At 42.1% G+C, this 26,050-nt stretch overlaps 1 protein-coding gene across 2 annotated transcripts in view; it reads right to left on the bottom strand.

The window, feature by feature from the left end:
- tmem178bb (transmembrane protein 178Bb) overlaps nucleotides 1–26,050 on the bottom strand; it is a 38,899-nt gene that overhangs the window by 6,000 nt on the left and 6,849 nt on the right. Inside the window, exons 2-3 of one of the 2 annotated variants that reach the window (XM_040174553.2) lie at nucleotides 10,153–10,266; nucleotides 1,484–1,621 (exon numbers count right to left, since the gene is read on the bottom strand). In XM_040174553.2, the coding sequence (XP_040030487.2) occupies nucleotides 1,484–1,621; nucleotides 10,153–10,266 (252 nt within the window). The remainder of the gene's footprint in view (nucleotides 1–1,483; nucleotides 1,622–10,152; nucleotides 10,267–26,050) is intronic. The other variant, XM_040174555.2, reaches the window with a different exon arrangement.

Genomic DNA, 26,050 nt, shown 5'->3' with positions numbered 1-26,050 from the left:
ACGGGGAAAATAAGTTATTCTAAAAGGGGCCCTTGGCAGGCGGCGTGGCTGGAGAGCAGCCGAAGATTTAAGGCGTGGATGGCGAGGGGGGCGGCGGGAGCGGACGCACCTCACAGCGTTGATCGGACCCTGAAAGCACCGTCTCCACCTCCCCGCATCCCACCCATCCACCCCGACGCCAAACGTTTGACTGCAGTATCTTATGCGCCTCATAATCCGATCCGCCCTATATATGAAAAATGTTCTAAAATAGGTCATTCATAGAAGGTGCGCCTTATAATCCGGTGCGCCTTAAACCTAGTTTATGCTTCTGCGTTTTCAGAGCGACGCAGACGCAAGACCCCCTTGCGTGTCCCTTGCGTGCCTTTTCACACCTCCTTGCGTGCCTTTTCACACTTCCTTGCGTCCTTGCATGTGTCGAGCCATTTTTCTAGGCTTGCGCAAGCCTCCCGCAGCGCACAAGGCTGCGATTGGTCTGCTAAGTACATCCTTTACGGAGTCTCACATTTCCGCTTTCATAGCCCGATACCGCCATTATTGAAACAAAGAATGTTTACGAGAGAACGGATCAGATTGAAGAACTTTTGTCGGAAGAAATGCGTAAATATGGCGGCTTATACAAGCCGCCATTGGCGGGTTGTAGAAGCGGGTTGGATTCATTGAGGGATATCGCCGCAAACGCCAGTTTGCCGGTCGAGAGGTGCAAGTTGTGGAGGAAAATACGGGACAAATGTGTCCGCGATGAAAAGCAGCAGTGGCGATGCATGGGGCAATAAAGTCTATGATAAATAAATAAACAAATAAATAAATAGACGTGACTCTCTAAACACGTTACTCCGCCTGTTGTTCTGCCGGTGAATTGCTCTGCAACACACGCAAGCCTTTTTAGAAGCATGAATTGAAACGTGTGCGTCGACGCAACGACGCAGAAGCATGCGCCAGCCTTTATAGTGCCGAAAATACGGTATTTCGCACAGACCGCATAATGGCACTGAAAATGAGGGGAGGCGGAATCTGCTTCTATATTAACGGTGCATCAGTTCCCGGTAATCTGAGCTAGTCGTTGTGTATTTCTTATGAATTTGTGTTGGTACATTGATGTTTATGGACCCAGGAGGGGTTCAGGTGAGAGTCTGGGTCAGGGGCTGCATGTGTTTTTAAAAACAACATTGGTTATCAACAGCTCGTAACTTAAGCAATTTCATAAACAAAGATGTGATGTTATGTATTATAGCATTTCGAGTTGGACAATATGTGCAACAGCTGCGGGGTTAAGAAATTCCCTCATGCTGCCAGTAGTGATATTGACTCTAGCTAAAGCCCACACCAGTGGAGAACCAAGAGATCAAGAGGGAAAAAGTCTTCTTGGCCCCAATTTGGAGGCCGTGATCAATTAAACAGTGATTTCTGATTGATTACCAAAACCCAGACAATGTGCAAAACGCATGTAGCATACATATCCGTGTGTGTATGTGTGACTCACCTCCCATGAGGAAGAGAAGGCCTGCCACATACTGCATGAGACCTCTGTCCCAGCAGCAGCCGAGCACGCCAATGAGCCAACCGAACAGGATAATGGCCACTGCCATGCCCATGAATCCTGCTGTCATTCGCCGCAAGTCTGAGGATACACCAAAGGAAAACATTTTCACTGACTTGAAGAGGATGCTACAGCTATGAAGAGAGAAAACATGACTTTTTACACTTCCTGCTAGCAGAAATAGACCAGAATTTCCCCTCTAGTCCATAAAGACCATAAGAGTCCTGCTGTTCCATTTCTAATAGTTTTATATTTTGAAACTTCCATTGTAAATTCTCACACAAAACCAGCTGTAAATGGACTGTACTTATATCTTCCCTATTCTTCTCTCTATCTTCTCTAGCATTGCAAGTTACCATGCAAGATGACGTCTGCACATCAGGACTAACATTTTAAATATTAGGGCTCAAACAGCAACGTAGTGGGAGCGGAGGACCTATATTCTTATAATGTTTATTACTATTAGGACCCGAGCAACGACATAGTGGAGCTACTGGCCTAATGTTTATTATACATTGCCAGAAAATCCTTGCCGGCATCTACTAGTAGCTGCATTGAGTGTATTAATGAGCAGACGTACAACTGCTCCATTCTCCCAAGTAGAATAAAAGTGCCATTTTTTTGTGTCTTTCTTCACATCCTCTCACACTGACACTTCCCTTCTCATCATATATATTTCAATCAGGAGAGACTTCTTGAAATGATTTATCCAACTGTGGCCGTAATGATTGCTGTGTCATAGATATAAAATACAATGTTAATCACTAATAATGTCACCTATCTGACTAGCCTCATAGATCACTGTATCATAGACTTTGAATAACCGACCACTAGAGACAGTGTTTGGAGGCAATGGAAACTTGGAGGAATATTTAGTTGTTGGAAACTTTAGCCACACAGCCTGCCTTCATTGACAACTGGTAGCAAGATGTTGAGAGAGTTTCTTTCAATTACCAGATGAGAATAAGTGATGTGTTTTTTCCAGTTCCAGCTACAATTACAGTGAAGTGCGGTGTATTGTCACAAAATGGCACAGGAATGTAAGTCTATAAAATAAATTTATTCAAACTGATTGAAATGTTGTTAGTGCCAAATTACACAAAAATAACTGTACTGCTGAATGTATAAATATAATGGCTGGTAGTGTAGAATACAAGGTGAACACAATTATAGTCATCTTATAGAATCTCTTTTAGTGGAGTAAAAGTGCTAAGACATGGGAGCAATGTCGGGGTTGAGTGTCTTGCCACGCGGATTGCCAGAGCCGGTGATTGAATTGCCAATTATCGGATTGAAGGACAAACGTGCTCTCCGCTCTCCCACAGTGGTTGACTGCATGATTTGATGCATGGCTCTGCAACTAACAGCCTGTCTTGGTCTATGGATCCTAGATAGAAGTAAGAATTTAGACAATTTAGAGTAGACACTTCTGTATGCTTGCTAGAGCACAGATCTATAAATTGTCATCTATGCCTCATTATGTCACTGTACTTCACCTACTCCTCCCTGGAATTCTACCCCAGTTTAGACTAGCATGCTTGTATTCTCCACGGAGAAAATATTGGAGTACAGTAACGGTTCCCAATCCTTTTAGGCCACGCACTCCCTTCTACATCCTGACTGGGTTCATGCAACCCCAATCCCCAACAATTAAAAAAAACATTTTTATAACATATTGATAGCTGCAATGAAATTGGACCAATGACAAAACAATTTGCTCATGCGTGGTGTTTGTTTACAATATTTAGTCCGGTGTTAAATGTTGCAATGAGAACACAAACTGAACATAGGGGAAACTGCAATATTATACCATATTACTCCCAAATCGGGAAACAAACACAAACTACAGCTGTGAAAATGTCCCAAAACACTGCAACGTTTCAATAAATTGCATCACTTTTAAACAGCAATGAGGATAGAAAGTACAAACGCACAGAGGCTCATTAAAATTGAATTAAAAATGTAAAGTTACACATCACGACTAAGCGTCAGAGGTAGGCAAATATATACTCTCAGAAACCGATATGAATAAAAAAGGGAGGAGTCAATCTCTGAAATGCAGCGCAAGTGGCTCAGACTTCAGCCAGAGAGAGAGAAGGAGGGGGAGCGACTAGAGACGTTTCTATCGCCACAGATTCATCCCTCTCTCTCTCTCTCTCTCTCTCTCTCTCTCCTCTCTCATGAATGATAGCTTCAGATGTCCACCTGACAGTTTCCCCGATTTCAGCCAGTTTAGCACATCTGTATGAATGTTGCTGAATGAATGAAGTTAGCTGTTAGCTGACGTAAAAGGGGGAGCTGAAGTACATTTATTTATAGTTTTGAAAAATTGGGTTTTTCATTTTAAATTGTAATCTTGAAGGGTATTTTTATAATTCATGTTGCTATTCTGTGTAAAAAAATAAAAAAAATATATATATTTTTTTAATTATTACACCATTAAACCACCATTACATTTTTTTTCTCGGGCAGCCCCAATAGTGCCCCACCATACTTCCCTGGAATTCAGCATCAGTAGGCCAAAAGTTTCCCCAGGACCGAAGATTCATATGGATGAGTGGTGTTCAAGCCCCAGGCTTGTGTAGACTGTGGTCACATGGTTGGACACACCTGATTTCCCCTATCTGGAATGTTTCGGGTGGACAAATTTGAATTCATGGTGTATCTGGGACTGCATGTGATCGGCCCGTGTTTCTGCTATATGTCAGAAAAATTCTCATTCGACACCGGCGTAAAATCATCAAAACAGGTTATTTAATGTTTGCAAACAGGAGACAGACGGACACACAAGTAATGCGCCAAGCCTGCTCCACGGGAGGTTTCTGTCCTCCCTGAGCTCGCCTTGACACCTGCATTACCGTTCGACAGGTGTACCGCCCCAGTCAAACTCCCCACCTGCCACTGAGCGGGTCGCGGGCCGGGCGAGCCGGCCGCTTGACGCCAGAGCCGAGGGCCCGCTTGGGGCCCCGCTTCACTGGGTAAGTGGAAAAACGATAAGAGTAGTGGTATTTCACCGTTATGAGTTATGAGTAAGCTTCTTACTCATAACACATTTAACACAATTCACCCTATTCACCATGTCTAAATATGGAAACAAATAGATTCCTATGTTGATTATTGTCATAATAATACCCTGCTGCTTAGCATAATTCCTTACCAACCTAATTTCCAAAGATATAAACTGCTTCGTTTAAAATAACCACAGCGGTTATTAAATAATAAATAATAAAAATGAATATTGCATTGATATAATTAGTAGACATGGTTTGCTGGGTTAGGGTTAGGGTTATTTTTTGGGCTATATGTTATAAATGTGTAATGATGCATTGATGTATATGGACCAAGGGAGGCAGGACAAAGTTATAACTGATAGTAATACTTTTATAAGGATAGCAAATCATTTTTCTTATGTTTTATACGGGGTAAAGAATATTTATTCATTGTTTATAATTTTGTACTTTATCTTCATTCTGCCCATTTCATGTTTAGGTAATTACTTAAAAAAATATGTCTTGCAGCACATCCGATCTGCAGTCGGAGGTGGAGGATGACATTCCTAAGGAAAGACCGCCAATCCCAGTGTGAGTAAATACATTTGATTCTCAGCCAAATTAGCTCAAAGACACTGCTCCTGCGTAAGTAACTGTTGTGGTGGCCACTAACCCACGAGTGAGTTTGGAGATGTATACTTCACCTGGTCCAGTTGGTGTTCTCCCTACCTTGTAATTTTCTGCCTGACTGCATGATCAGGGCTTTAGACTGTGACCAGGAAGTGCGAGGGGTGCTAGAGTGAACGCAGTGCTCGATAAATCTGAGAATTCCTTTTTTTTGCAAACTAAGACTTCTAAATTTAATGAAAACAATTTGAAGTTACCCGGCGGTCTTCAAACTTTCAAACAGTTGTATGTTTCCCAGATCTTACATTTTAGACTGCATATCTGCAATATGTTGCACTGAGGATTCATGACATTTAATATGATTGACTGCTTGTATGATTACAGATGCTGTCAGAAAGAATCATCGTGCGGCCACAGTTGATGAAACACTCCATTCACTGGTTCAACCTGGCAGCAGACCGGGGTACCTCCAGGAGGCGTGCTTGCTAATCAACAATCATAAAGATGTATATAAATGGTGTATAATTGTACAAATCTTTTTAATAAAAACAATTGAGCTTAATTATAGTTGCATTTCCTTTTTAAATGAATTATTTTCATAGAATTACAGTTTAACGTGAGTGAATGGACCGTTTCCGTCTAGTTGGTCTAGCCCCTTCAGGGCCCTGCAAAAAAGGTGAAAAAAGAGGGAAAAGAATAGAAGAGGCATGTTGGAGGCGTGGTCCTGCTCCGGAAAATTGTGCTAATTAGCTTCAATTAATGTGCCATATGTAGAAATGGTGTAAAACGCATCCATCTCCTCATACTCCTATAGTAACTATGTCCATGTTCAAAGCCAAACATGAATCTATGGTTAAGTTAGGTGTCATTTTATGATGCATATTATAAAAGCAATGCCATAAAATTGTCACGAACCCGAGTATGTTTTCCTGTGTCTGTTTGTCCCGGGTGCCGAGTAACGACGACAAGGCGGGAGGTCCAGGATCACCGGTGCCTGCTCCCCCTTGTGCCCAATCAAGAAATCAACACATCTGGTCCTGATCATCGTCACAACAGTACTTTAAGCAGAGACCTGACATCCAGTCCCTGCCGGATTGTTAGCCATATTTATATGTGTGCTTGCGTGTCAACAGTGAATTAATCTCTATTCACCTTTTGTTGTGCTTTGTGTACTTATCTATTTCTTGTATGTCCGTCTCTAGTTCATTCACCCTGGATTTCCGTCACTCCTGCCTGGCAACCTGAACCTTTCCCACCTTTCCAACCTTTCCCTTTACCACTCCCCCTTGTTCAATAAATACTCACCTTGTCACCATCTACCTTGCGTGGTCTGCATTTGGGTTCTAACTGGAGAAGTTGTGACAAAAATGATTTACCATATAGATTTAGACAAACAACATGTAAGTTTCAACATTTGTTATGTTGTCTGTTCAAGACACAGCACTCCTATCCCTCGCTCAAAGCCAAAAGATCAAATTATTGTACCCGAGTATGTTGAATAATTGCCTTGAGAACACTGTGTGTGACTAATATATTCAATAGGCCTCTGCTTTTATGAAATAAACGGCATGCTGTGTCAGTTACCCTACTTTTGAATTCATCTTTATGGAGAGTAATGGAAGATACTATCATCGTCCAACCATCAGTGTGATAAAACAAATGCCACATTGGCCTGGTTAGATGCTGGAGGGACGTTCCCTCACTGCCTTGAGCAGCCCCTCGACCTAACATGGTGTTAAAGGCCACATGTAATTATTAATAAGGGGGTCATAAGTGCTGAGATTTAATCTGGCACTTGTTAATAATTATTTATTGCAGATGCCCACTCAGTGGACAGGGCTTTTCTTGGTTTAAGCCTAGTTTATGCTTCTGCGTTTTCAGAGCGACGCGGACGCAAGAGCCCCTTGGGTGTCCCTTGCGATTAGTCTGCTAACTACATCCTTTACGGAGTCTCACGGAATTTCCGTTTTTATAGATCAGATTAGATTTCATAGCCCAATACCGCCATTATTAAAAACGAAGAATGTTTACGAGAGAACGGATCAGATTGAAGAACTTTTGTCGGAAATGCGTAAATATGACCGCTTATACAAGCCGTCATTAGCGGACTATAAGGACGCACGGATAGCCTCTGATTCATGGAGGGAGATCTCCGCAAATGTCGGTTGGCCGGTCGAGAGGTGCACAAAGTTGTGGAGGAAAATACGGGACAAATGTGTCCGCGATGAAAAGCAACAGTGGCGATGCCCAGGGCAATAAAGTCTATGATAAATAAATAAACAAACCAACGACTTCCACACACAAAGACGTGACTCTCTAGGTCGTTTTCATTCCCTTTTTAGAACACCACAAACCGATCTTATTTGGGAATTATTTAGCAACATGGACCCGCCTCCTCTTCCTCATGCAAATTCCACGTAAATGAGTGACTTTCAGTTTTTTTCTAACTTAATTGAGAATCTAGCACAACACAGCTACTTGAAAGGAGTATTTGTATGTATTTGCTCATGAAGCCTGAAAAGGGTCATTTGGCCAATGTTTTGATAACCGACCGCAGCCAGTTCAATTTTTCCCCTACCACTATAACAGGAGTGTCTGTCTGGATGTCTGGAAATAAAAACCAGCGGACTGACTACAACACCCCCCCCAGGGTGTGGGGTATTTCCTTTTGTATTTGAGTGCCTCTTGGGTTCCTGGGTTAACGTCACTTCTTGCTAGGCAGTCGCCGAAATGAAGCAAGGTTTCTTATGAGGACGCAACACAAAATGGTGTATGGAGAGCCATGAATGCAATTGGCATACGTAACATTTTATAGTATATATGTAACCAGTTATAGTAGTGGATGTTTACAGATAAATTCCCATTTAACAGTTCTCTTGAATACAAGTTCTGACTGGAGGCATCATAGCCTCATAGCGACAAGAGTTTATGGTGCATCCCGCCTTTCTCTGAATGTGCCCTTGGACAAACTCTAGTGCCTGACCCTTCAGTGGATTATAAAAGATATATATGGTGGTAGTAAGTGCTAACCCCAAGAGACTGCAAATGAAGGGTCAGGGCATCACCCTAAACACCAGGGGCCTCACTTACAAACGTTACAAACGCTCTCTACGCAATAATTGGTATTTATAAAAAGCAAACTTGACGGAAAAATGTGCGGTCCTTCACGCAAGCTCGGACCCATGCTTACGCACAAAAACGGGTGAAATGAGAACCGTCGGCAAATGCAAGAAACACGCAAACGTGTGTGAAAGTGTGTAAAACTAGACTTTTGTGTAAATGAAATGCCAATACTGCCTCTCATAAATAACACGAACACCCGTTTGAGCGTAAAACAAACGGAAATACAAATTAACACATTTTCAAAAAGAAAAGTGAAATATGTTCTGCAATAATAGAAGCATGTTATGCAATTCATCCTCAAAACACAGCTGTTGCTTGTCAGATGCAATCAAACGGACGGTAATAAAATGCCATGATGCCATCACAATGCGTAATGACGCAAAATGGCTGATCTTGCGCTCTTAGAAGATGTGGCAAATGGAAGGATTCGCGCTGTAGTGCAGCAAACCATCGGCCTGTTTAAGGGCAGATGGCGCTGCCTCAACTGCACTGGAGGGAGGTTATTGTTTACTCCTGAAAAGGTGTGCAACATCGTGCTGCATGTGCTGTGCTACATAATGTGGCAAACATGCCTCGACCCCCTGACGCCGATGGCTGTGTTAGCCCAGACCCTGTCCCCAATCCCCAATCATTGCCGCCAGTCTCTCATCAAGAGGGGACAGCTCCAGTGTCCCCGCTCTCCCACCCGTGGCAGAGCCACTTTGGTGATTGCGCGCTAAACGCTTTTTTGCATCCACTTTGATGTCAGACCAGTTTTTCTTTATTTTGGCCACGGTCCGAGGTTGTGAGGCTGCAGCGTTGCTCTGCAACCTTTTGCCACTCGAGTGCCTTTTTGGCATTAGTAATGCCCATACTGTGCTCTCCAAAAAGCATTTTACTTCTCCTTTCCACCTCGCCAATGATCATTTTGACTTCACACTGAGTGAAGTTACGTTTCTTCGTTTTCCTCTCAGTGTTTGTCATGATTTCGTAATTGATGAATATTAATTTGTGAGCGTTCCACAGACTATATATGGGCAACTATGGGCGTGACATGAAGCCGCAAAAGCTGCGCTGCATTTAGAAGTGATTGTGATTTATTAAGGCAAGGTTTTATAAGTCTGAATATTTCTGTCCGTACGCACGTCCTATGTTTCATCCGTACGCCACTTTTGGCGCAAATCCTACACAAGGTTTTATAAATGAGGCCCCTGGAGCTATTACCAATTTGTTTGATCTGCAGAAAATACATTTAAACCTTTTCAAAGTGGTGGGCAGAAAAATAGACACACACAGTTTAACATAATGCTAGAATTGCCTGGTGGCTAAAGTAAATGATGTATACTGGAAATGATGTTGGTTTGATTCCAGCAAATAGCAGCAAATAGCTTTTTCTAGCTTTTTCTTGAACCGGTGTTTCAACTGAACCGTTGAACACCGGTTCAACGGTTCAGTTGAAAGAGAACAATTTTGTCAGTCTTTGTTTCAGCAAACCTGGGACTTTTTGCATGGAGGTAGAGTGAGCGACAGAATAAGTAATGGAGAATTGTTAAAAAAATACTTTCACCTGGAACGCTTTCAACTTCCAATGTGAAATCATGAGTAGAAGTTCTGCTTACGCTTTTTGCATTGCATAACTATCCCTGTTGAGTTTTGCAAGAAAGTCTGCAACGGGCGTTTTTGCATGTCAAATGAACTGGCTGTTATTGAAAGTGACAGGGGTATACTAAGGTTTTTATTTGTAATTAAGCTATTTTACCGAAAATGTCTTTTGCAGTATGAGCACTTTTTTAGAGTAAAATGAAAAGTGAGCTTAAACCATTTCCATGTTCAACAAAAATGGTAAACTGTCACAGAAGCACAGAAGAAAGAAAACAAGAGTAGCAGACTTACGGAGTGAGTGCCACTCATCCTGCCTTATTGTCTTGGTGATGTTGAAGGAGAGGTTTTTGGGTATTGTAGCAGAGGAGTAGTGATACTTGACGTAAGAGCATCTTGAGATGGAACCTGCAAAACAAACATTTTAAAAAAGAGAAATTGAGAAACAACTCTGATTCATGGGTCATAACCTGAATCAGTGTGACATATAATTGTGGTGACACACTGAGCAGGAATGAATGGTATTGCACTGTTCTATTATTTTTACTGTTAACAAAGATTAAATGTGAGCGAAACTCCTTTTCAAGAGCAGGAATGTGAGCGTGCTTACTCCTTATAATTTCTTCGTAAAAATGAAATCATCTTGACAATGTTGAATCAGTGTGAAACTATAAACAAAAACATTTTAAAAAACTGAAATATGAACCCTAACCCTTAATCAATCAACACATAAAAAACAAACACAGTCATTGCTTTCTGAGGAATACAGACGCAGAATTAATGTGGATTAGACATGGGATGCCATAGATTGTGCTTCTTCATCACAGATGTCAAAATAAAAGCACCACGCCTATTTAAGCATGAAACAATAAAAAAACATCTCCAACGTTAACTTTTCTTCAAAAACATTTCTTCAATATATAACAATATTGAGGGCAGAACAGGAATGGTTTGATAAGGAAGTTCATTCATTCAATACACAGAGGAGCAGCGGCACACTAGAATAGTGTTTTGATGGTCTAAACTTTAAATCTGTTAAAAAGAAATTCTTTTTTTTCATGAACAAAACAGCTGGCAATGATCTTGGTCAGTAATCAAGAAGCTGCTATCCGTTTCTAATCCAATCCGTTTTGTTTATAAAGCACAGTTTAAATGAACACAAAGGTTCCCAAAGTGCTGTACAATAAAATAAACACAATAAAACATAATAAATAAATAAATAAATCAACTGTCCTCCCCAGATAAAATATCTGTGCACATAAAATCAACAACCTATATAGTATTAAAAGACAAAGAAAAAAGGTGCGTTTTAAGAAGAGTTTTAAAATTAGACAGTGAGGAGGCCTGTCTAATGTGCAGCGGCAGTTCGTTCCGTAGTTTTGGAGCTGCAACAGAAAATGCTCGGTCCGCTCTGAGCTTCGGCCTCGTTTTTGGAACCCTCAGGAGCAGCTGGTCAGCTGACCTGAGAAATCGGCTGGGTGTGTAGGGGTGCAGAAGTTCAGAGAGGTACGATGGGGCAAGACCATTTAGAGATTTAAAAGCAAATAAAAGAATTAACCAGTAACCAGTGGAGTGAAACTAAAATCGGTGAAATGTGCTCAAACTTCCTTATGCCAGTTAAAAGGTGTGCAGCTGCATTTTGCACCAGTTGAAGATGTGCAATGGAGGACCCTTGTACGGTGGACCTGAAGTGCAAAACACAACGGCAAATAGGAACGCAAAACGCAAATAGGAAAACACAACGGCAACTAGGAAAACACAACAAAATTAACTCCTTATGGCAAGGATAGGGCCTTATAACAGAGGACGGACCCTTCTGATTGGACAGACTGTCTGTCTTTTAACAGGAAATGATACAGGGCTCTCAAGTATCACGCACTCGCGCCACACATACAATTCCTCCCGCCAAGGAATCGGACTACGGTCCCCGAGCCGTGTCGGCCGTAGCGTCCGCGGCGTCAACCGGCCGTAGCAACGGCGCTACCCCCCCCACCGTAGCATCTGTGGCGTCCACCAGCCGTAGCGTCCGCGGTAACACCCCCCCCCCCCCCCTCCTTCACCCCCTACCGTAGCATCCGCGCCATCCACCGGCCGTAGCCCCCCCTCTATTTACTTTTATTTACAACACCTAAATATAATTGAACAAAACACCGGTAAAACAATGGTGAAACACTAGGACACTTTTAAGACACTCGTAAAACATCGCCATCTCTCTGTGACTTTCTCCTGCAGCTCTGCTGCTGTGCTCACTTCCACCCCTCATCACAGCCTCAGTCCCGCCACTCAATATCTAGAAAGCAGCATTTCTCAGCTTTCAGAATCCGATTGTGCAAATAGTTAAGGAGTCACGGTAATTTGAATCCTCCATGTCACTTTTCGTCGCCGGCGAAAGGCTTCGGATTAAGAAGGTTAAAAGACAGACCTTCCGTCTGTCCAATCAGAAGGGTCCGTCCTCTGCTATCTGCTATAAGGCCCTACCCTTTCCGTAAGAAGTTCATTTCGTTTTGTTTTCCTATTTGCCATTGTGCGTTCCTATTTGCCATTGTGTTTTGCACTTCAGGGCCACCATACCCTTGCTATCTATTTGAGAAACCCCAAGACACTCATCAGGGCATTCGGGCAATGGGCTTCAATTGCCCGGCCTAGTAAGCTCCTACACACTGCTCACATACAGATGTTACATTAAAAAGCTATTAGGGGAGACAGTCTACAGGAGAGGTTATTTGCCCTGACATTGTAGGGTTTTAAAAGGTTGTTCCTCTGCTGTAATGGGGACAGGATGGATATCTTGTTGAAGCAGTAATTAAGATAAATTGGACACTGGAGAATGGGGGTCCGCTGCTGATAAGTGGTTGAAAAGTCAAGAGATATTGAGCAGATGAAGGCCAAAAATCCACTATTTATTGCCAGTGACACAACCAATGACTTCCTGTACAAGCGCTATTGATTCATCCGACAGGACATTATTTATTTTCAAGAAGACCTTCTCAAGCCATACATTGTGAACACCACACGCTGCAGCTGAGCATTAACGGTCTCACAGCCTGTACGCTTTTGTACATTTTGTAAAGTTTATCTGGCGCTTAAGAAACGTATGGATGGTCCATGTAAATTACCTGTGCAGTATTGAGATGGATTTCTTGAATACTGTATTACTTGTGGCATCCTGACTGGGCAGGAAAACTAAACATACGGTTTAACTCTGTTTGAGTTTAACTCTGTTTGAGTTAACAGATCAACTTTCCTTTCCTCCTCAGTGCCGTGATGGGATGTTGTAAAAATGCACGTATGGTTGTATGCTGTTTGTTTGTTCACGCGCCTTCGCCCGAAATCGCGCCGACTTTGTCGCAAACTCAACAGGAGAAACGTGGCACTCAATCGCAGATTTGCGTCCCTCCACCGCCATTGCGTCTGTGCATAGACTTTGTGAACGTTACTCTCCTACTGCAATGACAGAGACCATTTCCTCAGGGCCTTCACATAATAAAAAAAAACTCTCTAATGAGATTACAGAATGGCTCAATGAGTAATTAATCGCACATTAAAAAATGAATTAATCAGGATGAATCGCGATGCGTTTTTCTTTTTAGATACTGTTGTTTAATGGTATTTTAAACACATATCTGAACTCATTTTGGAGGCAGAATTACACCGGGTGGAACATGTTGAACTATGAGAGCTTTCTGCTGTCCTTGTGCACTTTGCTGTGCTCTAAACTCTCCATCATTTGACGGCTGTGTTTGAAGTGTCCTATGAAAATTTGGAAAAAGAGGGAGAGGAAAGAAAAGGAAGGAAAGAGAAAACCTTACCCTCTGTGGTGTACTAAATAACTAGACGAGGCACGCGTTTAACTGTTTAATTAGTAATGTCGGGATACAACACACAAGGCTCGGCATGAGGGCATTGTCCATCTTTTTACTTCCTCAGACATGCTCAGAATACCACTAGCTAACAACGGCAAGTCTTCAGGACAAACTTAATGCACATATTAAATAGTACTAAATACACCACACCCTCCAAACCCCTGTTTGGAGGGTGAGGTTTTTAGAATGCATACTCGAAGAACCAGAAGAGTGGGTTGAGCTGTATTTTTGGAAATACCGGAAGGGGCGTGTTGGAGGCGTGGTCCTGCCCCCGAAATACGTTAATTAGTTTCAAGTAATAATGCGTGTTTGAGTCTCTCTTTTTTTGCATTGTATCATACTGGGATGTTTACTGTGCCACTCACTGTTTGAGACATACCTGTGCGTCCCCCCTGCCTTTCACCATCCTGACGGTACGCTTTCCGTCTGCCTTCCCCATACTGTGTCTCTCTGTGAAGTCATCCCTTCTGTGGCCCTTTTCTTCGCACCGCCAACACACCGTCTCCACTGGCCCAGTCTTTTTCCTTGGTGCCGTTTGGGCCCTCAGTACGATGTCTCCCGCCTCTTCCGTCTTCATCTTCTGAAGCCTCGAAATTCCTTAACTTTGCTTTGAACTCTCCCAGCGTCATGTCCGCTAAACCATGCGTCACCATCAGTGTGAACGACTTGTACTTCTCCGGTAACACCCGCACGACCATCGCCCTCATCAGTCCCTTACTCGGTGCTTCACCTTCACCCCTGTGCGGTAATGATCTGCTCAGCTCAGATAATGTATTTAGTTACAGTCTTGTTGTTGGCTTTTCTTTAGCGCAGTCACTTGACATTCAGTGAGCGTGTGCTTGGGTCCACCTACTACACAACACTACACATAACAACATAAGTATCTGCCAAAGCTGAGAGACAGGTTTTGATTTGTTTGATATTTCCCTTGCCATAAACAAATATCATTGCATTGGCTGGTAAGGAATCGGTATACAAATATTTTTTCAACATATTTAAACATTTAAACAGTTTAAGTAATATGGCAGAAAAGTTTTTAAAAAATGGTAAGAAGCTTATATTAATTCACCTGCTGTCTGCTTGATCTAAATGTGTGAGAGGTTATGCATTACCAGTAATTCTGATGACAAGTCAGTTAAAGCAGTACTTGCGTTTTTTTATGTGCTTCCTTTACACACGGTGTGGAAATACCCTGAATCAAATTCAATAAAACAAATATACTATATATACATGTTGGATTCTGACGCAATATCTTTTGTCAAACGGGGTCAACATGTTGCCCTGATGACACAAACCAGGGGTATCAGGAGGGTTTCTCTTCATTTTACCAAGCAGATGATGATGTTCTCATCTAGACCCTCCAGGGGTACTCTGTGGAAATTACATTTTGAAGTGAATGTGAAACAATATCATGGGCTTCACTAAGCTAAGGTAACTAACACATGTAACTTAATACCCAGCCAGAATGCTCCACCTGCACAATAATGATTCCTTTATGGGACATAATTATTTCACTGCCCTTTAGTCCAGAGGAGTAAAAAGGCCTTGCTTGTGAGGGAGGCAGCTGTGGCCACAAAGCTCTCTTCATCTGGTCTCTCTCCTCACTGGCAGCCAGTCTTTGGGCAGTCAGAAAAAGGATCTGATTAATCCTGACTCTTAAAAGGCCTAAAGGCCCATGACATGACAAACATAAGGCTGCAAGGGTGCGCCCCCTACCACACACACAAACACACATACACACTGGTTGACGTCATGAGATATTTAACCAGATAGGACTGCACTGAAATATACATTTCTTGGAATATTGGAATATCCAAAATATAATTTTACCTTTATAAAAATGTACCTGCATGGTAGAAAAATACTAAACAGTGTTAGTCTGTAAAATAGATTATATAGATTATATAGATGCTTTATTTTATGTCATAAACCAAAAGGGTAGGGTAAAACTGCAGAAAAAATAATAATAAATACGAATTTTGCACAAGTTGCCATAGGTTAATATAAATATTAAAATATTGGTGACGACCCTGAGCTAGCCTAGAGAGTAGGTTTGCATACAAGTACATGTACTAAAAGCATAAACAATAGGCCCAGCTATGTTAACGAAGCATGGAGATGCTTGATTTAAAACACACACAGAGGGAGATGTAATTTCTTGCTTAGGTAGAAATGCCTTCACTATATTAATGTTGTATAATGTTGTATTAGTTAGCTTAGTGAAGCTCATGATATTGTTTCACATTCACTTCAAAATGTAATTTCCACAGACTACCCCCTGGAGGGTCTAGATGAGAACATCATCATCTGCTTGGTAAAATGAAGTAAGCTGTTAAGGTCTTAATGACCATTCCACAGGTGCATGTTAATTGATTGTTTATGGTTAATTGAACATGCATGGAAAACATTGTTTAAACCCTTTACAATAAAGATCTGTAAAGTTATTTTGATTATTACAAAATTATTGTTGAAATACACAGTCCTGAAAAAGGGACGCTTCTTTTTTTGCTGATTTTTTATTTTATATATTTTTTTAGTTAACATTTGGTATAAAAAACTATTTCTGTTTTCAAGAATAGTGACATGTATTATCTTTGGGGTCACTTTGACCCCAGGAAAAATAAATTACGCAGCAACGGAGCTCGACAGTCCGTCACATACACAATGACTCATTAAATAACGCAGTAGACTTAAAACATAACAAAACAAGGTTATAAACACACGCTAAACAAACTCTGCCCAGACATCTAAGCCTTACTGTGTGCAGTATAGCGTAGCGGCTGTCTGTTTCCTAGAGTTACGCCTTGCCAGCAAATTCTGAACTGTTCCTAATGTCTTGGAAGAGCAATGCATTGTGCCTGCTTACACTCTAGAAAAAGCATATGTAGATGTGAGCCGACGTCTTGTGAAGGTAATGTGATCTCAATTTGTATTAGGCTTTGGTCTTATCCAGCACAGAAGGCTACAAGCTATGTGAGGATGTCACAACTGAGTGTTATGACTGGGGTCATATGTCTAGTGTTTTTGGGTTTCCTTTGTGTCTTTCTGGTTTCCCTTTATTCAAACAGGGATGTGCCACAACCAGGCGCGGATTGGTGGACTGTCTCCTACCCGTCCTGTGATTGGCTGCAGCCTGCACATAAGGGAAGCAAAGATGGCGTCCGAGGCAGAGCAGGCCAGAGCAGGGGAGAACAGCAGCAGCTGCAGCAGCACACCACACCACCCTCGTCCTCCTCCAACCAGCCACTTGTGTCATACTGTGAATCCTAATAAGTATGCTGTTTTTCTTTTGAGTTGGTTTTCTCCTGTTTTTAAGTAGATAGGTAGGTAAGACTGATGTCATTATTTTTCTCCTTTGTTTTGGTTAGGTCAGCGTCTTATTTTTAGCTAGGATCGTTTTTTTGGTTTGTTTGTTATATTGGGGATGGGCAACGGCGAAGCCGTGGTTTGTTTTTACCCCAACATACCTGGTTTAAGCAACCTAGCTCTTTTTTTCAATAAATATCCCCTATATAAACGCAAAGTGTGTGTGGCTACTTGGGAGACGGGGAAGATTGGGGCCTATCCATGTTGCACCTTAGGCACCCCTAGACTGGGGCGTAACACGAGGGAATCCTGGAATTAGGAGGCAGGCAAGCGAGACTTGGTCCAGGTAAAAAATATGTTTTCTTTATTTGTAAAAAATAAGGAAGTTTCCTTATACAGGTCTGATTAAAACAGATAAACAACCAAACTGACGAAACTTAACATCACCTCATCTGACATCAGCCCTCAGCTACACATGTTCCACCATCTCCCCCCAACAGTCAATGTCCTCCACCTTTATAGCGCCGTCAATAAATGTGCACAGGTGACACCCATTATGACAATCCACCCGATGATGTCACTGCTGACATCATCCCCTGCACAAACACTAGGCCTCACTGCCTGACCCCTCTAGCCTCCAGCACACCTGCAGAGCATGGCAAGCATTCAACCACATACCATCATGGGGACAAAGGTGAGTTGTCACCCACTTTGTCACAAGCTACATTGTGAGGGTTCCCAACTGTTATTAAATAAATATAATATATAGTGCTGTGATGCCAATGGACCTCCTGTTGTGTGCAACAAGCAAGATTGCAGTTATTTTGACCTGAGTGAAAATGTATTTGCACAATAAAGATTAATTATAATTCACAATAATTATTGTGATGTTTGGACAGTTATTGGAAATGAATGGATCACACAAGTCTGGTTGTAATTTTTGGTACCTATAAAACAGAATCCTGGATACAAGTGTGCTTAATATATTCAAGACTTATTTACACGCATGTAGTGGCACATAATTCCTACTTGATTTTCACAATTCATTTTTAATATTTTGGATGAAGCATTATTAGACTGTAGAAATAGTCTTGAATTAGTCTGTTGTATTGGTCTCAAGGTGTAAATGTGTCTATAGCAGTAGCTAAAAAGACAGACAAGCAGTCTCTCATCGGTTGAGCTGCAGACTCCACTAATGAGGAGGGCTGCCACATATATCTGAATAATTTAGCTGTTTCCACGAAGACAAGATAACTTCCTGCTCTTTAGGCCACAACAAACCATGAACAAACATACATAACCTCAATTTAACAGCTTTGGATTACACTGAATACAACATGCAGGTTCAAGCTCTTTATGAAAAAAGTACATGTTCATACAACACTCTGGGAATGGGTCACTTTGAAGTGATACTTTCATAAAGCAACTACACAGCCATCCAAACTCCTTCTTCTGTCTTTGTTGCAACAATGCTACATTGGGATATTGGGAGTTATTGGGATATTTCCCTTGGCCGAGGTTCAGCAAGTAAAGTCCATCTGGGGAAGGATGTGTGCAGACACAAACTTAAGTTCTGTTGAAGCCGACTGATTTACCTTTCATCAGCTGCTTCATTGATTGAGAATTGCACTATTTTAAAAAGAAAACAAAAGGATGCAGCAGAAAAACTATCCCCTTCATATTCCTTCTTTTTGCTTGTCATTTTTATCTACATTACCAACAACAGCAGTCGTTGGATTTAGGTATGTAATGCTAATGCTAGTAGCGGCATTGGGGGGGGCGGTTCCGTCCAAGACTGTACCCTGCTTCCCCAAAAACACGGATCACCCGTGACCTGTTCTTATTAATAAGAAGAAAGCAGCCTTCAAGGTCAGGGGACAGGGAGGAGCTCAAGGGAGTGTAAGGACTCCTACAGCAGGAAGCTGGAGGCCATGCTCCAACACCTCAATGTGAGGACAGCTTGAACCAGGATGAAGCATAACTGCTAAACTGTCTAAACTGTTTCTTCAACAGGTTTGGTTCACAGCCCTCATCTGTTTCCTCTCCACAACACACCTCCCAAGAACCTCTGCTGCCTCTCCTCCACAGTTTGTCTGACTGGGCATTGTGCTGTCTGATTCGGTGGTCAGTGATACAGGGAGCTCCACTGTTTGGTCTCCCTTTCAAGTTCCTGGGTGTCTCAATCAACAGACTCATTCAGCTCCAATGTCACAAGGACAGGTCCAGATCACTCACACTAACATCAATACATTGTTAGATCTTTGCACCATTGTTTGATTAGTTCATTTGATATTATTTGATTATTTTGTATATATTGTGCATTTTTATGTTTCACTCTATTTTTGATTTATCCAAAAATGCTGCAGTAGCAAAAGAATTGCCCCTTTTTTAATTTAGTACTATTTGGCTATCCCTCTCCCTCCCTACTCTTTCTGCTTGGATGAGACTGTGAATTTCATAAACTGGACATGCAAGGCCTTTTCTTCAAAGAGCAACAGATGGCGTGAAATGAGGAGGCTTAAGCCCCCACCTCTGCCGCTCACTCCTCTCTATGTAATCCTTATCTTTCCCACATTCTTGTCTCCACAGCTATCCTTGGCTTTTCTCCCATTTTCCTCCTCTTCAGTACCAAACTACTTTGTAGCCGTATGTCTCTCTGCTGCTATTTTATCTTTCCCTTTCTCTTTCTAAGAGGTTTATGTTGTGACAGACAGTGTACACTCCCAAGGCAGCAAGTCATACATTGTGCCTAGTCTCTGGATCAGAAATTTAGCTAACATATGTAGGTATTTCGCAATATGCAATATGCTGCCCTCTGTATATGCGCTCCGATACACCTTGGCAGTTAGCGCAGTTAGAGGAACTCTTTTCTGACATCACGACTCTGAAGACAATCGTCCGAGAGACGAGAGAAAGTGTAAAACTAAAACACACAAAAGACAAAATAAATACAAATGAAATGCATTGTTGTCTGCTAAATTTGACCTACATTGCACTTTTAACCTCTGCTTTTAATTAAACAATTTAAATAAGATTTTAATTTATAATTTTATTTGCTGTTTTTAATTTTCTTTTAATTCCTGCATTTTAATTCACTTTATTGTATGAAATGTTATGATGTGAAGCACTTTGAGTCTGCCTTGTGTATGAAAAGCGCTATACAAATAAAATTGCCTTGCCTTGCCATTGTCTTCGACCGCTACTTTATATATTTATGCTGATTTACTTCTAGTTATTTATTAAGTCATATGGACTTTAATGACAGCCATAGCAGCGCAGTTACCAACCCAAATGACTCGATAGGCCATGTGCACAAAAATATCCAAACTAAACATTGTCACAAAAATAATCATCTGAGGTGATAATGAACAATAAAACAAATCAATACGTACCAACGATGCTATCAAAAAGGTATAGGATGCAACGCAGACTCAACTGGATTGAAAAACTACTAATACAAACATCAGTTCTGAGCCATATTCTTCATTCACTTCCTGGTTCCTGTCACCTGACAAATTACATAACATTTCCTGTTTTCAAAATAAATTCTTGTCGTCGCCTGCCGGCCGTTGAAGCCCCCGTGTCAGCTTCCATGGCTGCCGCGGCACGCTTTTCCGGTGGACACATTTTCTTGAACATTACATTACATGTCATTTAGCTGACGCTTTTATCCAAAGCGACTTATAATAAGTGCATTCAACCATAGGGATACAAACTCAGAAGAGCAAAAACAAGAAAGTGCAATTTCCTTAAATAAGCCAATTTACAATTTGCTATAGATAAGTGGTGTTATAAGTACAATTTAAGTGCTTCAATTTGTTAGTCTTTTAGTCGAGGTAGAGTCTGAAGAGGTGTGTCTTTAGTTTGCGGCGGAAGATGTAAAGGCTCTCTGCGGTCCTGATGTCTTCAGAGAGCTCGTTCCACCATTTCGGAGCAAGGACAGCAAAGAGTTGTGATCTAGTCGAGTGTTTTGCTCTTAGTGAGGGAGTGACAAGCAGATTTGCAGATGCAGAGAGAAGAGTGCGGGTCGGGATGTAGGGTTTTACCATGTCCTGGATGTAAGCTGGACCTGATCCATTCACAGCATGGTACGTAAGCACCAATGTTTTGAACTGGATGCGGGCAGCCACTGGTAGCTAGTGAAGAGAGCGGAGTAGTGTGGGAGAATTTTGGAATGTTGTAGAGCGTGTATCTACAGGATCGTGTTGTTGCAGTGATGTTGGGAGTCAGGGAGAGTTGGCTGTCGAGTGTCAGGCCGAGATTCCTAGCAGTCAAAGTGGGCGGTAACACAGAGTTGCCAAAGTTGACCAACAAGTCCTGGGTCGGAGAATCTTTTCCCGGAAAGAGAAGTAGTTCAGTCTTGTCGGGGTTGATTTTCAGATGGTGAGCGGACATCCACTGAGAGACGTCAGTCAGACAGGCAGAGATCCGGGCCGCCACCTGGGTGTCCGAGTGAGGGAAGGAGAGAATTAGTTGGGTGTCATCGGAATAGCTGTGGTAGGAGAAGCCATGCAAGCGAATGACAGCGCCGAGAGAATTGGTGTAGAGCGAGAAGAGGAGAGGACCCAGGACGGAACCCTGAGGAACTCCAGTAGTAGGAGGACAAGGTTCCGACACAGATCCTCGCCAGGTTACCCGGTAGGTGCGGCCGTCGAGGTAGGATGAGAGAATGGAGAGAGCAGATCCTGAGACACCAAGTTCCTGAAGGGAGGAAATAAGGATCCGGTGGTTAACTGTGTGAAATGCAGCAGAGAGGTCCAGAAGGATGAGGACAGAGAAGAGAGAGGCGGCTCCAGCAGTGTGGAGTTGCTTTGAGACAGCAAGGAGAGCAGTCTTTGTGGAATGGCCTGCCTTGAAGCCTGACTGATGGGGGTCAAGGAGGTTGTTACGGTGGAGATAGGAGGAGAGTTGGTTAAAGATCGCACGTTCTGGACAAAAAGGGAAGAGAGACTGGTCTGTAGTTGTTTGCTTAAGAAGGGTTGAGGGTAGGTTTCTTCAGGAGTGGTTTAACTCTTGCATCCTTCAGAGAATTGGGAAAACAGCCAGATAACAGAGCATTGTTGATGAGACAGGTGAGGAAAGGAAGAAGGTCAGGAGCGATAGATTGTAGAAGATGTGATGAAATGGGGTCAAGAGGGTAGGTGGTCGGACGGGCAGAGGTTAAGAATTTGGTTAGGAGACAGGGAGATGAAAGGGGAAAGCGAAGGCGATAGAGGTGAAGTCAGTGGGATGCAAGTAGTAGGAGGTGGCTTTGAGAAAGACGAGCGTATGTCAGCTATTTTCTTGGTAAAGCAGATGACAAAGTCCCGGAAGAAGGGTGGAGGGGGGAGGAGGAGGGGGTTCGAGGAGGTTGGAGAAGATAGAAAAACTCTTTTGGGGTTGGAAAATGAAGATTCAATTCTGGATTGGTAGAAAGAGCTTTTGGCAGCAGAGATAGAAGCAGAAAGAGGAGTGAAGAGATTGAAACACAAGCAGGTCATCAGGTTGTTTATATTTAAGCCATCTCCTTTCCGATGCTCGCATGGTGGCTCTCATGGCACGCACCGGTTGAGACAGCCACGGAGCTGGAGGGGATTTTCCAGTCCGTCGTGTCATAAGAGAGCAGAGAGAGTCTAGAGAGGGGGAAAGAGTTGAGAGGAGAGTCTCTGCAGCAGCGTTCGGATGTAAGAGTGAGAAGGAGATGAAGGCAGAGCTGATAGAACAGAGGAGGCCAGGGAGGAGGGAGAGAGGGAGCAAATGTTGCGACGAACAGGTACAGAGTCAGTTGATGGGGCAGGGTCATTAGTTATAGAGAGTGGGAGAAAGTAAGCGATGAAGAAGTGGTCAGACACATAAAGTGGAGTTACAGAGAGGTTAGTGGTAGAGCAGTTTCTAGTGAAGATGTAGTCAAGGTGATTGCCAGCTTTGTGAGTAGGAGGAGAGGGACTGAGTGACAGAGCGAAGGAAGAAAGTAGGTGTAAGAGGTCAGATGACTTCTCTGTCTGGATGTTGAAGTCACCCAGGTGGATGAGCGGAGGGCCATTTTCAGGGAAATTGGACAGGAGAGTCCAAGTCTTCCAAGAAATGACCTAAGGAGCCTGGTGGACGGTAAAGACCGATGCTTCACCCGCTCAGTGTCCCTTGCACTGATAAATTTTTTTTGTTTTATTTATTAGGATATTTTTTTCCACATTCCAATTCCAATTCCAAAAGTATCTAAAGGAGAGGATGATTGGGGGTTAATTCAGTATATTCCCTGATCATATCCTTTCTGCATTATGATTGATGGTTGGTTCTCACAGTAACTCTATTAATCAATACATTCAAACAGTACATACAGTATACTTGATAGATTATTACAAAACTATGGAATAAACAATAACAATTTAAAAATGTATGTGAAAGTTAATTATTAAAAATGTACTTTAAGTGGCAATATGAACAAAGTAAAGTAAAATGTTTCTTCTGAAATGTATTGGAAACAAAGCTCATTATTGTTCATATTATTCATTCTCTTGAGTTATTCCCTCAGAAAAGATTGTATACATTATATTATGGTCCCAATCTCTAGTTTTGATTATTCTTAAAAACAACAAGATTTATGGTTACTTGACTGTTGACTGGTTTACAAAAAAGGTGGCGAAGGCCAAAATGACATCCTCAGTGGCATCAAAATTGCTGTCTACAAACCAATGAATAATGTTGTAAAGACTACATCCACTTCTTATATACAGTCTATGATTGGTCACCATCTAACATTGTTCGAATAACATACACTTACCTATCCTCCATATTCAAAAAGACACACAACTGCTCTCATACTGTAACTGGCAAACTAAAATGGGGGCTACTGCTTCTCTTTAGCACTGTCCTGTTTCTTTTAATTCATCCCATGCCAAAGTGGTGGATGAGCATGGATATATAAACGTTAAAAGTAAAATGTGATTCAGGGTTGATAAAAGCTTTTAGATTATTTTGCTTTTAGATTCTGTTTCATAAAAACATCATGTATTTCTGGGATTTGAATTTGGTGATTAAAATGCAGGGGCATGTGGAGAAAAGGGTTAATAGGCCTTTTCTCTTATCTTTGACCTCACAAATCCCTGATCATTAAGTTTTTTCTATATAACACATGCTGACAACTCAGGTCACTGTAGCTATGAAAATTTGTGGTTCAATGCCAGCTCCAATTCCTTAACACAACTAACCCTAAATTACTCCTCAAGAAATTGCCTACAGTTTATTTAGGTGTCATTGTAAAAAGCTAGCCCCATGGCATCCGTTTATGAATGGGTGAAAGTGAGAGAAAGTGGGCCGTGGGGTACGTTCAGTTCCAGCAATGACCAGCTCTTACATGTAGTCAGTGAACTCCATGCGAGGGGAGAGTGTGAAAGGGATGGGAAGGCGACCTGGATGGAGTTTGATGGTTCTCTTCTAACCCTACATCCCACCCTCCACTACATGACTCATTCCACAGTTTCTCCAGTTCTTTTTTTCTTAAAAAATAAAAAATGGTGTTCTGTTTATTGGTCTTTTCTCTCTTTTGTTGTTTGTTTTTTCATTTTTGTTCGGTCTCTCTTTGCCCTATGTAAGGTATCTATAAAAGTGCTATATGAAATGAAAGTATTATTATTACTACTCACATAGGAATAAATTGTGTTAATTGCTGCAGCTCCATCTCTATTGACCCATCAATGTGAAGTTATTGTCACATGCATTGTAATGGCAAACCACAGTGTAGTTTTCTATACTGATAGAGCAGAGAGCTGGAATAGAACAGACCCCTCTATGGAAGCATTCATCTGATCACTGAGCTCACTGACTGTGGGCTACCCATTACTGCACATCGTAGACCATCAAGGCCATTGAGGCATCCTTAAAGGAAGGCACAGCAGCTGCAGCGCATACACACAAACATTCAAAGATTACACACACCCTCTCTTCCCGCTGCATGGATTCTATGATTCTTTTTTACTTTGGTCACACACATCTCCCCTCGTTTGAAACAAGAATCGTGATGAGGGTGGGAATTACTTTAACTGAAGAAAGATTAGATTAATCCCCAGTAGGGGAATTCATTTGCCACCAAATAATTTGTACAGACTCATACTGACAACAATAGACACAGTCCACAGAGCACAACCGACAAGAAACACGTTACAAGGAATAAACAAGACGAGAAGATGCTAAACCTAAAAATCAAACTGCTGCTTAGGGCTGTGTGGTATGGCCCAAAATCCATATCACTGTATTTAGAAAGATTCTGACTTATCCCAGTACATGGCGGTATAGCTCAAGTAAACAATAGGAATTCATTGACCCCGAAAAGGACCGCCGCCGGCTACCCGAACAGCTGTTCACCGCTTGCTGGCCAACTTAAGGCTGGCACATGCTTCTGCGTCTGCGTCGTTGCGTCGACGCACTCGTTGAAAGCGACGCAAGCCTAGAAAAATGGGTCGACGCACGCAAGGAGGTGTGAAAAGGCACGCAAGAGACACGCAAGGGGGTCTTGCGTCTGCGTCGCTCTGAAAACGCAGAAGCATAAACTAGACTTTACTTTTCACTGGCCGGCTTGTTAGCGTGTTAGCTTGTTGTGGCCGCTGGTGTTGCCACCAGAGGCTTGACAGACTTTTCAATAAATCGTTTTCTCTCGTTGTTCCGAGAACACTTAGGCTTCCTGAGTCTCTCACTAAATGTGTCCATTAAAAACACTGTGAAGTGGACAGCCCTCAAAATAAATGATTGTTATTAACTTGGCCCTTGTTCTCTTATCTATAATGATCTCAGTGAGTCCAGTGGAAGGCCAATCGCTGAACCAACCTTTCTGATCAGCTTATTGATTCTGTTTTTTTTCATCCGACGTAATGCCCCCCTGCCCCAGCATAGCACATCATTCATGAAAAACATGAAGAAGCTTTCTGCTGATGCCAAAAGTTCTAAGCTTCCTCAAGAAGAAAAGTCTTGACTGAGCATTTTTTTAAACAGCATCAGTGTTCTTTTTCCAGTTTAAATTACAGTCCAGATAGACCGCAAGGTATTTATGA

The sequence above is a fragment of the Gasterosteus aculeatus genome, chromosome 4, assembly GCF_964276395.1.
Source record: "Gasterosteus aculeatus chromosome 4, fGasAcu3.hap1.1, whole genome shotgun sequence".
Lineage (NCBI taxonomy): Eukaryota > Metazoa > Chordata > Actinopteri > Perciformes > Gasterosteidae > Gasterosteus > Gasterosteus aculeatus.
This window is presented reverse-complemented; position numbering and strand designations above follow the sequence as displayed.